Consider the following 15,186-nt stretch of genomic DNA (forward strand, 5'->3'; position numbering starts at 1 on the left):
AGCCAAGAGATCACGGGCTTTTCTTGTATTATTAGTGTACTGCCATATATATTATCGAGACACACAATTAATTAAGAAATGCTAATAAGTATCCATTGTAAACATCGTCATGGTCGTATGAAAACTTCCCTAGTTTGGACCATAGAGAACACTAGCTAGGTTTGAAAATTAAAATTCCTCACATGCCACTGGGTTAAACTAATCAAATCCCTCAAGCTATTATTATTAGCTGCAGTGGAGGGATTTAATAAGTGGAAAAAATAGCTTAGCTTGTGGCGTAGAACAAATTTAGCTAGTGCCACAACTAAGCTTGAGATTGACAAGGATGAACCGGTTTGCAAATTGTGATTGATAATCCAACACACTGCCATTATATATTGCTTGCTGGTGTGCTCTTCTTTTTTTTTTCCTGAGGTCTGACCTTGCAAAACCAAGAAGCAAAACTGAACAACCCAACGAACGACTGTCACATGCAGTCGATGATGAGGGCTAGTGGAGCCATTGGCTATACTATGTGTGTGTTTGGCATGACTTCTTGCAGCTCCGACTTCTTCTGCATCTCGTACTATAGCAGCATTGTTCATCACATAAGCTGTTTTTCTCTCTTCTAACAAAATGAATGTGGAGCTGAGAGAAGCCACGATTTGTGGCTCCTCCGGCTCCTAGCCAGCCAAACACAGGGTCTGGGTGTGTCGTTGACGGACCAGGATCCTATGGATTCCCCGTTGGGTAGACTACCTAGCATGGGCCTGGGCCAGACCAAGGTCTGCTTGAAGACACGAGACAAGGTGGCGTGCATCCCAAGCTGAGAAGGACCAACCTAGTCGGAATCTAGGAAAAATAGCTTCTGTAATAGAACTAGAAATCCTTTATCGTATCCGACTAGGACTAGAACAATGTGCCTGCCCTCTGGACTATATAAAGAGAGGCAGGGGCACCGCTTGTAATTTGTAAACACATCATACAATACAATCCAACGCAAGGCCCCATGCCGATTTGGACGTAAGATATTATGCTATAGTAGGGGCTTGAACCAGTATGAATCGATGTCTTTGCAATCACTTCTACTGTAAATTTAACTGAGGCGGGCAAAAGAGATTAACGGAGGCGGAGAAACCATCCACCTCCGACAAAAGGTCACGGTTAATCCGGCCTTACACTACTACAAAACATATCATTACAAACGCTTTATCACCGCCGGTTTGAAAGGAACCGACGGTGATGGACTATCACCGCCGGTTCTATTTAGATTCGGCGGTGATGACTACATATCACCACCGGTTGGTAACACGACCCGGTGGTGATGCTAGATCTAACATCACCGCCGGTTCGTAATACGAACTGGCGGTGATTATAGTCATCACCGCTGGATCCTATTCCAAACTGCCAGTGATGCCAATCTCCATCCTATTTTAATCTGTCCCCTTTCATCGTGTCTCTCTTCATTCACTCGTCTCCCTATCCTCTCGCCTGCTGCCCCCCTCCATTCTTTTCCCGAGCTCTTCCTCCCTCCTCTCCCACGCAGCCCCCTCTCCACTCCTCCATGCCATGCTTCCCCGCTGGGGGCGCGGATCTGAGGCAGCGTGGATCCGGAGCGCGTAGATCCGGAGAGCGCGGTGGTGTGGATCCGCCACCCCTCGACGTCCGTGGGTGGGGAGCTTCTGCAGCAGCAGCAGCGGGAGGGCGACCCCGTGCGGTGGCAACGGCGGCAGTCGGGCAGCAGCGGGAGGGCGGCCGCCTTCTTGGATTTCGGCGAGCGCCTCTGTGGCGCCGGCGACTGCACGGGGCCGCTGCGGGCTGCGGCACGCTGGCGAGGTCCGTTCCCTTGCTTCCCCTTTCTTGGGTTCAATCGGTGCTCTGGTAGCTCCAATCCGTTGTCTCCTCACCTTTCGCCTCTTACAATTTGCAGCAGTGCGTGAGGCGCGCCGAGAGGAGAGCGTGCAGCGGCCAGCGGGGCGGCGCACCTGGTGGAGGCGTGCGCCACGGGGTGGAGGCATGCGGAGCGGCTGCGCGGCAGCCCATTTTTTTTATATTTCGTGTGAGGCCAATACTGCCGGGTAATGAGCCGGCGGTGATGTGCATAATCATCACTGTCGACTTAAATCCAACGATGCTCAAAACCGGCGGTGATGTACTTTTGTAACCGGCGGTGATAAGGGTGTATGTAGTAGTGTTAATAGAGGCGGTTGGTCTTACCACCTCGGTTAATAGAGGCGGTTACTCTAAGCTGCCCGCCTCCGTTAAAGTATTAACGGAGGCGGTTGTTATTAACTACCCGCCTCCGTTAAAGTATTAATGGAGGCGGTTGTTATTCACTGCCCGCCTCTGTTAACGATTTTCTAGATAAAAACATATTTTTCAAAATTGAATTTGAATTTGAATATGAATTTCGCAAATTAAACACAGACAACAAAGCAGAAAATATGCATATAGAGGACAAACATAGATTACGTTCTTTCGTGTGTCGTCCTTATCGTACCACGAATCGAGCCAATGATGTTAAGTTGTTACATATATTACATGCATGTCTTCCTTATCGTACCACAAATATATATCACATTCATACATGCAACTAAGATCACCGCTTATTTACTGCTGGCCCTAATCAAAACATGTCCGGCAATTTGTAATCCCTCGTGTCTAGCATGGTGCTCCAGTTTCTTATCTTCTCGTACTTCTCCGCGGTCGCTAACTCGCTCTCCTAGTTGAAGAACGGTCACCCAACATGCACGCAGGAGTCTGTGATAAACTTACATATGTCAGCTACTGTTTGATTGATGTTCTTATGGTTGAACTTCTCCTTCCGCCACCAATCTTTTGATTTCTTGAGCTACCGCCAGGTTGGGGTTCGGCTGCACCCTAGGTGCGCCCGCACCATTTCTAGCGTGCCTCGGGCCCATCTTTTTGGTGGGTTGTCAGATACAGCCTTTGCAATGACGGTTCTGGGGGTATTGGCCAGGTTCAACATACCTAGATGGCGGTTTGGAGGTAAGTTTGCTCTTTCCATGTGGGGATCAAGCATATTCCATGGGATCCTTCCCGGTCTCCACCTATAAAAGGAGGCCACCCCCTTCTCATTTCAATAACATCTCAAGGCAAAGAGCTACACCACAAGAGCATCACTCTAAAGGTCTTAGGCCCTAGCTAGCTAGAGTTGAGTAGTAGGGAGAGATGTGAGGGAGAGTACGGGGAAGCGCCGGACCTGTCGACAGTCTCCCCGAGCTTGTACCTCGACGAACACCTATACCTCAATGGGTTCTCCCGTTAAGTGAGTGTTCGTGATTCTTATGGTATTAAGTCTTTTGAATAGCTAAGCTTTACTCTTATTTGCTTGCGGGTTCGTCATCTGCTCTAGTAGAGGGCTCCTGATAAAGAAGGATCACCCTGTACAGCGCTAGAGTAGTAGTCGATAGCGTAGACGTGGTATCAAGGCCAGAAGCTACCTTTGTTTGCCTCGTGCTCCACGGTTGAGGGGTAGACAGCAGGTGATGACAACCCTATCCGTCCCTCGTAATCCCCCACATTCAGGTACGGTGTAGAGTTAAAGGCCAGCAATGCTTGGCAGACCAGGTGTTCACTGGTGCCCGAAGTAAACAAGTAGAAGCAGAGTTTATCTATCCATAGACCCTATAACCATAGGAATCCAACTCAACCTCTGCCAACTCAACCCTTATGTTGTTCTTGGACGAAATAGCTAGAAAAGTACCTCCGTTCTCTGTGGAAAATAAGATACCCTAAATACTTCCGGGTGAAATGCTACAACAGTAATTCTGTGCACTTGCAGATTATTTTTGTTTGCATTAAGAAATACTAACAGAGCACATGGAGGCGGAGGCAGAGCACCACCGGCGGATCCGGCGAGAAGGACCCTGGATCCGGGAAGGAGGAGCCTGGATTTGGCGGGGCTCGTGCGGCGGCGGCGCCGCCGCGGGGCCTAGATCCAGGCCCGGTTTGGGCTGCAGGCTTTTGTCTTTTTTTGTTTTTTATTTTATAACCGAGGTGGGCATTTGAGTCGTCTCGGTAAAGATTGATTTACGGTGACCTTTGATCCGTGGCGGATAGGATGCCCGCCTCGGTAAATCCTTTTTGCCTGTCTCGGTTAAGTTTATTGTAGTAGTGTGCCATGCTACGCTGCCAAGCTGATGATGCCATTGACATGGATGTGAGTACCGGATGAGTGTTAACGCGTGATCGAGTTTGCCAGCAGGGACCGTTGCAGAATTCAGATTTGAGCTGCTATTAACATTAACTTGCCAAACAAAGCATTAACTAGGCAAACAAGGAGGTTCGCCGGGGCCCAGTGGCAACAGGCGTTGTGCGCACTCTGTCCTTCCTTCTCATCACCTGCCGGCGCACTCCATGCATGCCTTGTCTCATCAGCTTCCGCCCTCCTCCTTCCTCAACAACACTCCATGCATCCTCGCTTCACCAGCACAGCACGTTAATGCATGCATGTACTCCCGCTCGCTCCGTGCCTTGTCACCTTCCGCTCTTCCGCATCGACACTCAATGCATATGCCTTGCCTTGTCTCCTCTGCTTTTTCCCTTCCCTCCCTCTCCTTTTCCTTCCTCCCATATATATATTCGGCACGGGCAGGACAACAGATCAGACCAGGGCACGTCCAAGACTGCCAGGCAGCGTCTTCCACCTTTGTCCAGTGCGGTGCGCGCGTACGCCATAGCAGGGGCCGAGGTCGTCGTCAACCCCTCTCCACAGCATGTCTTGGTATTCCACAAGACGTTATTTTCTATATATACACCCCCCGTTCTAAATTATGGAAAGCCTTTATTTGTACCGCTACCTCCTTCTAAATTACAGATACCTTTAGCTTTCTTCGAGAAGGGAAAAAAACCGGTGTAACCAACCTAACTATTGGTATTCATCTACTTTACCCCTCACCTAGAAGGCCATGTATTTTATCCTCTTAATTGAAGTATTCAATACCGTCTAAATTAATTAATCCCTAGGATGGCTTTGAAGGCGGTTTTGCTGACATTGCAAATTATGTGGACGCTGACATAGCCACGAGTCATAAAATAATATGAAAAGGTATACATAACAGACACACCCTAACAGATTGAGTATTGACTACATAGCCCCACTGCTAGAAATTCTCGCTTTAGTACCAGGCGGGAACCCCGGTTAGTACCGGTCGCCCGCCTGGTACCGCCTGCCCGGTACTTACCTGCCAGCAATTTAGTAACGGACGTTGCGCCCGGTACTAAATGGCGCAGTTAGTACCGACTGGTACCTCCAGCCGGTACTAAACTGCTGCCCACGCCGCGCTGGTACTCCCCAGCCGGTCTCATTTTCTCAATCAAACAGCACCACATGCATCTCACATTGCATCTCACAAGAACAAGGCATCTCACAAGAACATCTCACATGAATACATCCCACAATCACAATCACAATCACAAAAAAAAAATCATATGAATACATCTCAATCACACAATCTTGTGGTCTTACAATCACAAGAAAATATCATAATCACACCAAAAAACACCTCCTGACAATCAAAAAATCTTCAAACAAAATTCCTCACAATCTTGTCGTACAAGGGACGGAGGCCAACCGCACCTCCTCGCCCGGGCTGCCGCGTCGCGCCACGCCTCTAGGCTTCCCGGCCGAGGCTGCGCCGCACGTCTAGGCCTCCAGGCCAGGGCCGCGAGCGCCTCCTGGCTGGGGCTGCCGCGCCGCGCCTCCAGGCCTCCCGGCGGAGGCCGCGCCGCGCCGTGCCTCCAGGCCTCCCGGCCGAGGCCGCGCCGCGCCTCCAGGCCGGGGCCGCGAGCGCCTCCAGGCCGGGGCTGTTGCGCCACGCCTCCGGGCCTCCCGGCCGAGGCCGCACCGTGCCGTGCCTCCAGGCCTCTCGGCTAAGGCCACGCAGTGCCTCCAGGCCGAGGCCGCGCGCGCCTGGCCCGCCTCTTGGCTGGGACCGGCGCACCCGCCACTCCTCAGGCCGGGGCCGCTGCGCTCGTCGCGCATCAAGCCAGGTCGGCCGCCCTCCCGTGGCTCCTCCTCCCGCCGCCCCTGACCTGGAGAAGATAGAGATGGAGAGTGGTGAGATTCAGAGAATATGAGGATGAATGCTGGATGGAATGAATGGCTGGGGGAGAGAAAAAGGATAAGGCCAAGAACCATCGGCAGGGCATTTAGTGCCGGGTGTAGCCTTCACCCGGTACTAATCCTTCTCGGCTCCAGTTAGTACCGGCTAGAGCTACCAGCCGGTACTAAACTGCCGCGTGGGGAATCTAGTCGTTTCCCCCCGCTGTCGGTGGAGCAGTTTTGTACCGGCTGGAGCCACCAGCCGGTACTGATCGGCTCCCATGAGCACTGTTACTTTGACCCGGTACTAAATTGGCACGTTAGTACCGGCCGAAACCGTGATCGTTACTAACGGCCGCGGACGAATGTGCGTTTTTCTAGTAGTGCCCACTCAACAATAAAACTTTAAAAGATATAATAATGTTTATATGACCCCCTAAGGTGGTTTAGGAATGCTTTGCCACTATGGCCTGCCAAGATTGCCAAATTACCCAAATTGGCACGCAGGACTATCTATAAGAGATGGGCGGGCCTTGTTGCGGCTTTTTATGGTGGGGCGTGGGCCAGAAGGAAAGGGGAACTTGCTAGTTAGGTAGCCACGAGAGGACAAAGCAAGATGGGGGAGGATGTGGGAGGGGATGGTGTGGCCTGAGACACTGTGCGTGATCTCGATGCTATCGAGGAGCATCGAGAGGTGTAGCAGGCGACAGTAGGTCACATGCGATTTTGTGTCACTGATAATGGTGTCTTCTTTTTTTGCAATTTTATGACACAGTGCTTGACCTTCTATTTATCTAAACTCGTAGATATTATTATTTTTTCTCAAAATTTTGTAGAAATTAGAGAAAATTGACTTAAGATAAAACTAAAGTGACCTATAATTTAGAGTCGAAGGAGCATTTCAAATCGATCCAATTCCCGTGCAAGCAGCGTGGTCCCATCTTTCTCCTATGACGCTCCCTATAAAAACATTTGCTGCAGGTGGTACTTCCTCGGCCTGCCGAATGAGCTGGAGCGACTGTCCAATGAGAAGCAAGAGCTGAAGCAGCAAAACAACGAGCTACAGAAGCAATTGGACGAGAGGCGGAGGGAAGCTTCCAATGAGAAGCAAGAGCTGGAGAAGCAAAACAACGAGCTACAGAAACAATTGGACGAGAGGCAGAAACAAAACACCAAATTGTCCGATGAGCTGGTGAAGCAAAAGGAGGACACGAGGAAGGCGGGCTTGCTATTCATGAATGCTGCTGATAAGTACCAAGAGGAAGCAAGGAATCAACTTAAGGCAAAGGAAGAGGAATTAGCGAACACGAGGAACGCAGGCCTGCTGATAATGAACACCGCCGATGCGTACCAAGAGACGGCATGCAAGCAAATTAAGGAAAAGGTGTGGGAATTGGAGGACACAAGGAAGGCGGTTCTTGTGCTCATGAATGCCGCCGATGCATACGAACAAATAGCAAAAAAGAAAATTAAAGATATGGAGGAGGAATTGAAGGTCATTGGGGCCCAGAAAGCAGAGATGGATGCAAGGGTAGCATCTTTGAAGGGTGATTATGATAAGGTGAAGGTTGAAAATGAAAAGCTTCGGCTAGAGGCTGAGAGGCTCATTATGGAATTGGGTGTCTTGACTGAGGCAAAAGATGCAGCTGCATACTCATGTAATACTGAGACACCAGAAATCATGAAGGAATTGGACGATCTTGAAACAAAGGTGGAGGAAACACAAGCTAGCATGGATTTGGTGAAGGGTGAAAATGATAAACTTCAGTCGGGCATTTTTTTAAGGGAATAGGAGGTGTATCTCCCCACTGATGGTAATATTTCTTTGCTTTATGGATAACCAAGGCAAAAGCATCCTTAAACAAAGGTTTGCATTTTGCAACACTTCCTGCCCGCCTCGCCCGCCCCCAAAATGCTTCAACACATCAAAATAATAATCTACATGAAGGAAGACAACCGCAATTATAACTTGAAAAGGTGTGGCGCAAAGTGGAACATGCAAATTCAAGCTAGCCCAATAGCTTTGAGCAAAAGGCATTGAAAGAAGAGATGCTACACTGACTCTTCAATTTGGCCATTGCAAAGAACAAAATTGTAGGATTGCAAGGCCATTTTCTTTCTTTTTAGGAGCTCGCTAGTGCTTAACCGATCCATTAGTGGTAACCCAAAAAAATACCTGACACTGTTGTTGGAGTGCCTCAAGGTGAACGGCAGAGTCGGACGGCAGTGGTGAGCCTTAGTGGCCTGCGGAACTTGCCTTGGTTGCTCAAACCTTTGTGGCGACCTCAACGCTGTGACTGGGGAAAGGCTTGATGAACCGGAATATAACTTTTACGGAGCTTCAATGTGAATAAGTGTTGCGTTTTGTCAAACGATACCACATGATATATTCTTGTTTCTGGGAGCCTCTCTTGACTTGCTCTTTACTTGCCGCAAATTAGCATAAGCTAGTTGATTTGATTGGTTATAATTTTTTTTTTAGGTTTGAACATGTAGAGCACGCTAGAAAACCATTAGGTGCACCTCATGCTGACACGCCTGCGAACTAGTTTAACGGAAGTCGAAGTACTGATTCTATCATGGCTAGATCGTTGCATTTTATTTGTAATACCTTGCTTCATAGGGCTGAAAGCAAAATAGATTAAGTTTGGGCTTCGGGGATTAGTCTGAATTCGGACTAATATAACCTGTGGCAGCCAGTAGCATCCAGTAGTAGGTTACCTGACACAAAGTTTGTGCAATCTGCACAGTTTTAACTTTCTATAATAAGATCTAATAAATTAAAAGAATTAGTTAATTCTAATATATTAAAAGAATTAGTTAATTTCTGTACTAGCATAGGTAGATTTGTGTGATACCATTTCATTTGACTGGCAGTCATCGCTAGGTATTATCGACAGGTGATCCTTTTAGCGTCAAATTTCATGAGGGATTATTGCGATTTTTGTAAAACTCATATTATCACATTTAACATGCCCTCTAGTCACATACTCCCTCCGACTGTTTTCACAAATCAATTCGTTTTAGCTGGTCCACCGTGTTATTAGACGAGGTTACCCCCGTGGCCTCTTCGTTGCGCGGTCATTAACGCCCGCGCAGTCTCTTCGTTGTGCGGTCGATCATTAACGCGGAAGAGCGCCGCATGTACATGCACACAGTCCTCGGCTCCAGAGAGCGCTGCATGCTGGCGAAAAAACTCCACGCAACAAAAAAAAAGCGTGACAGAGGTGTCGGATATAAAATCCTTAGAGCGATCCCGGCTCTAAGGATGGCAAGCAGATATCCGAATTATCCGATATCCATATTTGCTTAAACATCAATATGGATATCCGTATCCATATTCGAATTTAATGTGGCAGTAAAGTGAATACATCCGAATCCGATTTTTATTGATTTTCTCTATCCGATTCCACATCCGTATTCGACAATATCCGACACTATCCGTATCCGTTTTCATTCAAACACTACTTAAAAATTATATTTATTTCTCACCACCTATATTTACTTTTAAATATTTTTATTTTATCTTAAAATTACTTCTATATTTTTAATTTATATATAATAAAATTATTATATATTTATTGCAATACATTTTTAATTCTAATTTTATTTTTATGTATTTATTTATTAACATATTTATTAATAAATAAATTATTTTTAACTAGATATCTTAATTATATTATTATACTTTAGTTTGTATATGTATAACAATTTTATAATCTAAAACTACTAATAAAGAAAATAGCTATACGTTAGTTCGTATATCAAGTCAATATCCGAATTAGAATCCGAATCCGCGGCATCCGTTTTGCATTCGTATCCGAGAATATCCGAATCCGTATCCGTATTCGATTTAAAATGTGGTAAAAGGTGACATCCGAATCCGATTCCATGCGAATCCGATCCGTTTCCATCCTTACCCGGCCCCGGGGCTGAGGGCACGCCCGGGGGAGGCTTCAACACATCACCGTCCGGGCAGTGATGGATGGGACGTGTCCTAATAAGATTCCCTGCAAGCTTAGCAGGGCTAGCATGCCTCGAACAGACCACGGAGTACATGCCGTACTCGACGAGGCGTGCCCGCTCTCCTTTTTAGGGTAGGGGTGCACGTCGTCAGGACTTAGAGGACTACTCCCTCTGTCTCTTTTTAAGTGTCGTTCTCGGTGTGCGTGTCACAAGTTTGAGTCAATTCATAGAAAATACGAGCAATATTTGTATCTTCAAATAAATTTATTAAAAATTAAATTAAAAGATCTACCTAATGATATCAATTATATATCATAAATATTAATATTTTTTATATAAAATTAATCAAAATTATTTCTCGAGAAGCGAAAATGATAGTTATTTAGAGACAGAGGGAGTACCCCGAAGTGTCACGTCGAGCTCTTCCAACTCCGCAGCCACGCGGCAAACGGGAGGGGGTGCGGGTACAGTACATCACCCCGGGCGATGCGACGGACCAGACCGACGGCGAACCATTACGACGTGGGCGGCATGGGCGTCCTCTCCACCTTGGACCTTTCTGCCCCGTTTCCTTCCTCTAGAAGTTAGGCTCACGCTCCACCACCGTACTTTTTTTCTTCAACTCCACGACATCTATTGTAACCCTGCCCTTCCCTTCGGCTATAAAGGGGAGGCAGGCCGTCCGAACGAAAGGAGGGGGCTAGACCAGCGCATAACAACACAAAAGATGAGCACTTGCTAGAATTTTTTTGATCAAACATACCTGTATTAAGAGGTAATGGAAACCTACACAGACCGTACAAATACAGATACATCAAGGATACAGGGGAGAGCTACCCCTCCAAACTTTGCAGAAAGGGCCTCAACAGAAATAAAAATTACAAACAGGTCCCTGGACCCTTTCCCCTTCCAACAATGGCATCGGTTCCAACAACAGCATCGGACGAATCCGCCGCCACCACCGCCGTTGCCTTCACCACGATCTGACGAAGCTCCATCGCACGTAGGCTTTAGCGAGCCGCAATAGCTACCCGACACGAAGGCCGGGCCGATTCCACCAGATTAACACACAGGATTCGGACTCAAGCCATTCGAACACACTTGAGCTCGGAACACACACATACACTCATCTGAGACTTGGGAGCTTTTCCCTCTCTCAACCGTTTGTACACCCTACGACAAAATTAACAAATCACGTGAGCCACATGCTCGCTGCTGGACTAGGGACATTCCGCCCGAACCAGAATAAACCCTTAGTATCTCAATCCCTTTACCATCCGAGCTAGACGCCTAAGCAACACGATTACTAGTTGGTGTTAGTTTAAAACACTGATAGTTGGCGCGCCAGGTAGGGGACCTCCATGTTCCCCTCCGTCGTCCGCACCATGCTATGGATGATGGAGCTCATCAACAAGACAGGAACCGGGTGGTTCTGAACAATCTGGAGGCCCGCATTTCGACAACTCCGGCCCCATCGGGTCGCCGAAACTTCCAGGCCAGTGCCTCGAGGGCTCGAGTCTCTGGAAGACCCACCCCTGCAGCGGCCAGATGGAGCTCTAGCTCCGAGGTTCCTTCAGGTCCTAGAAAGACCCAAGGGACCCCCTTCGCCATGAGAGCAAGTATTATGAGGACTATTCGCCGGTTGGGAGGAATCCATGTCAGCAGAAAAGTCCTCGCTGGCGGAGAGAGAGAAGAAAAAAGAAGACAGCCGGCGCTTCGTTCCCAGCCGGCTTCAAACCGGCGAAGAGAACTGTGTCGCAGCTGCTCTCTCTGCATGCAGACTGCTGCACCCACAGATAGCATTAATTGGTAACGGGTCCACTGCCACCGCTGCATGCCACCGCTGCCACCGATGCATGCCGTGGCTTGTTCCTAGCCCGCAACGGGCTGGGTTATAAGACTTGCTCTGACATCTCCATCCACTGATGTCACATCAGGTCCCCCACCAGCTCCCACAGGCAACACCTCACTCTATTCACTGATGTCTCGTTAGGGAACGGGCAAGCGTCGCCACCGTGGGGCTACGGAGGGGATCAAGGGGTGGCTACTCCATTGTTCTGTGTCCATGATAAAGAGGACACCCGCCTTGTCTGTGACCAATGAGTCATGAAGGCGGAGTGATCTCAGAATCCAAGGATGATGGTGGAGATTGCCGCCCCTAGTGCTGTTGCCTCACGAGATGGTGCTGACCCAGTTCGCTGCCCTGACCGGGCGAGGTTCCTATTTCGTCCCACTCGCTCATGGCGATCCACCAGGGTTCCTCGCCTAACCCTTTAGAGCCCCCAGTAGCTACCCACCTGATGAGCTGAAGGTCAGAGCAGCTATTGTCAGTGTGGTGCCACACGGAGCTATGGCCATAATAGCCCTTGCGCCGTTGGTAGTACGCTAGGGACTCTAGGGAGAGGCGAACCAAACCCCGAAAGCCCCATCTTGCGCCATGGGTCATAGAGGAACACACGGGGAGGAAGTCATCCTTGTCGCGGTCCAAGGACACCACCTCAAACCCATGGCGCACCCGCAGTCTGCGGCAGTCGGACGCCACGATGACTGCCATGAGGGCAAGGCGGTGATGTTATAGGAGAAAAAGGCCAAAGGGGGACCAAGCCCCAGTGGTCCTGCTCCGAGGACGGTCGAGCTAAGATCAGCTCTAGCAAAAGAAGTTGTGCCATGACAAGCTCCAGGCCACCAACCTACGGGCAGAACCACTGACGGCCGAAGCAGCGAGACCGCTGACAAACCCTTGAAGAGATAACACATGGCTCCCGAGCCTCAAATGTTTTCTTTTTACTTTTCCCACACTATACTCATTTGCAAAAGGCTTGTTCTCTATAAGCAGGAAAAAGTAATAAAAAGAGAGCTCCCTTCTTTCCATACCCTCGCTAGAGTCCAACCCTCGATAAGGAGCGAATGAAGGGATGGAAACCGTAAACTTAGGGTCAGGGTGGCACGCGATGCCCCTCCCCACCAAAAAAGTCCGAGGCGTAGTCCACTTCACTTGCGGCATGGCGGAACCATCCAAGGATCATCATGGTGCTCCATGACTTCCATGACAACGTTGAATGGCCAGGAGCTCGAGGACGTGCCGAGGACTATCTTCGTTGATGAATCAAACGCCAAAAATAGATAAGTCTACATGTGGACGGAGTTCCTATATGAATCTCATTTCATTCTTTGTTCCCTGGGTAAAGGGACTAACCAAGGGTGCCACGCCAAGGTCAAGCCTCACCCAGGGGCTCGCACGATCGCATTTATTACACGTCTAGCTCGGGATCACTCTTGCCAAAAAGACGGACCACGGAATGTCACGCAAGTTATAACCAAACCACCCAGTCAGACTGCGACCAAACGTGCCTCAATGGCTAGGGCTTCGTTCGCGGGTCCCTCCTTCTACACTGTGGTTCAAATCGGTGACAAAGCGACTCGAACATGCGAACATACATGAAAAAAGAATATTTCCTAAACTAAAAGGAAAAGCCGAGTGCCCGATCATTCCCAGAACTAGGCCGAGAAAGAGAAGGACGCGGGAACATGGCCTCGAAAAGGCTAGTCGGACCGTGACTGCCAAGTGCCTCAGTGGCCAACGCATTGCTCACTAGCCCGAACAAAGCCTAAAACCGCAACCCAAATATCCTAGGCCTAGCAAGGAAAGGGTCAGGACAGGGGCCGTAAACACGAAACGAATGAAACGGGATGCAACCCTCAACATGAGGGGCTCGAACAAACCACACAATGGACTAGCTCTCCGATATCACAAGCTTGAACGACATGCGAATTGATCTTCCTTTATCCTCCCATGAGGGGAATCTTTTTTAGATTACATTACCTAGATAGGGTACCAACATGAGAAAGGTGGGAAAGAAGGATCCTAAGCTACGAAGACATGGATGGCCCCCAGATTCAGCCATCCTGGAGTAACCACGCTCAAGGATGGCGAGACCATAGAGACGCTCATGGCCCTTGGCATGACCTGCCTCGAAGACAATGCGCGACGCCAAGCTCCTAAGGCCCCAGAGCACCTTGGCAACCACGGTGTTGGTGGACCTTGCGAATATTTTGATGAATGCTTCTTCGTTTGCCCTTCTTATGCCGACTGGGACCTTGGTCAGGTGGTCGAGACGATGACCCATCCTTGCCTGCGCCGCCGCCAAGGCCACGGAAGCCCCATGGTGGACCCCAAACACGGTCACGGCCCTGATGCTGGCTGGGATGTCGAGCAGTCGCTCCTCGTAGCTCCCTCCTCGGGCGTGGAGGTGCTCGGCGACGACGTCGGCGGCGTCGCAAAGTAGCTCCAACTCCATCCATAGCTCTGTGTTGAGATGAAAGTTAGAGATAGAAGATTCAGGCGAAGGGACCAAGGCGACAAAATGCTCACCAATCGCCCAAGCCTTGGCCTCAATGAGGCATCTCCGCAGCTCCTCCACCTTCACCTCCGACGCCTCGAGCATATTGTGGGACGCCGCAAGGCAGCCGCACAGCTGTGTCTCCGTCAGCATCGGGAGATCAGCCGACGAGTCGAGAGACGACCCTGACTCTGAGTATGCTACGGGAGGCGGCGCACGCCCTAGTGAGTTGAAGACGAAGCCACATGCACTATGGCCTAACGATGACGAGAAGGTCGTAGCCCCTGTACCTCACCACCTGCGGCCACCCGCCTTCCGCGGTTCATGGTGCTATGGGGAAGGGAGCGACGGCGAAAGGTGCAGGCTATCGTTCAAGAGGCTCGGATTAAGCAGTGGATGGCGCTTCCCATCCTCATTCCGCCTTTATAGGAAAACTTGGAGTTAGGCGAATCGACGCCTTCCTCAATTATGGAAGGGTGGCCCAGCACCCACTTCCCATAACGAAGTAAATCATCGTAATTAATACCTGATGACACACCCCTTCAATCAGCCTACGCATCCACTCTGAGCGGGCGAATGGGGAAGCACATCAGACCCTCTCTTGTCACAGGAAGGGTAGAGGCCTCGTTATGGCAACTTGCGTTCCAGCGAGCGAAAAGATGGAATGCCAGAGATCCCGACCCTTCCGAGCAAAACAATGTAGAACAGCTGAAGGAATTCTCTTCAGGATGTCCCGAAGAAAGGACAACCACACGAACGAACCCTCAAAATTCTTGGGGGCTTGGGGGCTCACAGTCAATTCGACGAACGGTCAAATGACTTACCAAGTGAAAG

General features: G+C 49.4%; 2 protein-coding genes across 2 annotated transcripts; one reads left to right on the forward strand and one right to left on the reverse strand.

The window, feature by feature from the left end:
- Window positions 1–4,601: 4,601 nt before the first annotated feature.
- LOC120644143 (probable DNA double-strand break repair Rad50 ATPase) lies at window positions 4,602–7,879 on the forward strand. Its single transcript, XM_039920706.1, has 2 exons — window positions 4,602–4,726; window positions 7,028–7,879. The coding sequence occupies exons 1-2, from the start codon at window positions 4,719–4,721 to the stop codon at window positions 7,836–7,838; spliced, it is 819 nt and encodes a 272-aa protein (XP_039776640.1). The 5' UTR covers window positions 4,602–4,718; the 3' UTR covers window positions 7,839–7,879.
- Window positions 7,880–13,815: 5,936 nt separating this feature from the next.
- LOC120644144 lies at window positions 13,816–14,729 on the reverse strand. The gene is made up of 2 exons (XM_039920707.1): window positions 14,385–14,729; window positions 13,816–14,318 (listed from the first exon to the last, which is right to left on the reverse strand). Exons 1-2 carry the CDS (start codon window positions 14,503–14,505, stop codon window positions 13,822–13,824), a joined length of 618 nt encoding a protein of 205 aa, XP_039776641.1. The 5' UTR covers window positions 14,506–14,729; the 3' UTR covers window positions 13,816–13,821.
- Window positions 14,730–15,186: the final 457 nt, after the last annotated feature.

This window comes from Panicum virgatum, chromosome 8K, assembly GCF_016808335.1.
Source record: "Panicum virgatum strain AP13 chromosome 8K, P.virgatum_v5, whole genome shotgun sequence".
NCBI classification, from domain to species: domain Eukaryota; kingdom Viridiplantae; phylum Streptophyta; class Magnoliopsida; order Poales; family Poaceae; genus Panicum; species Panicum virgatum.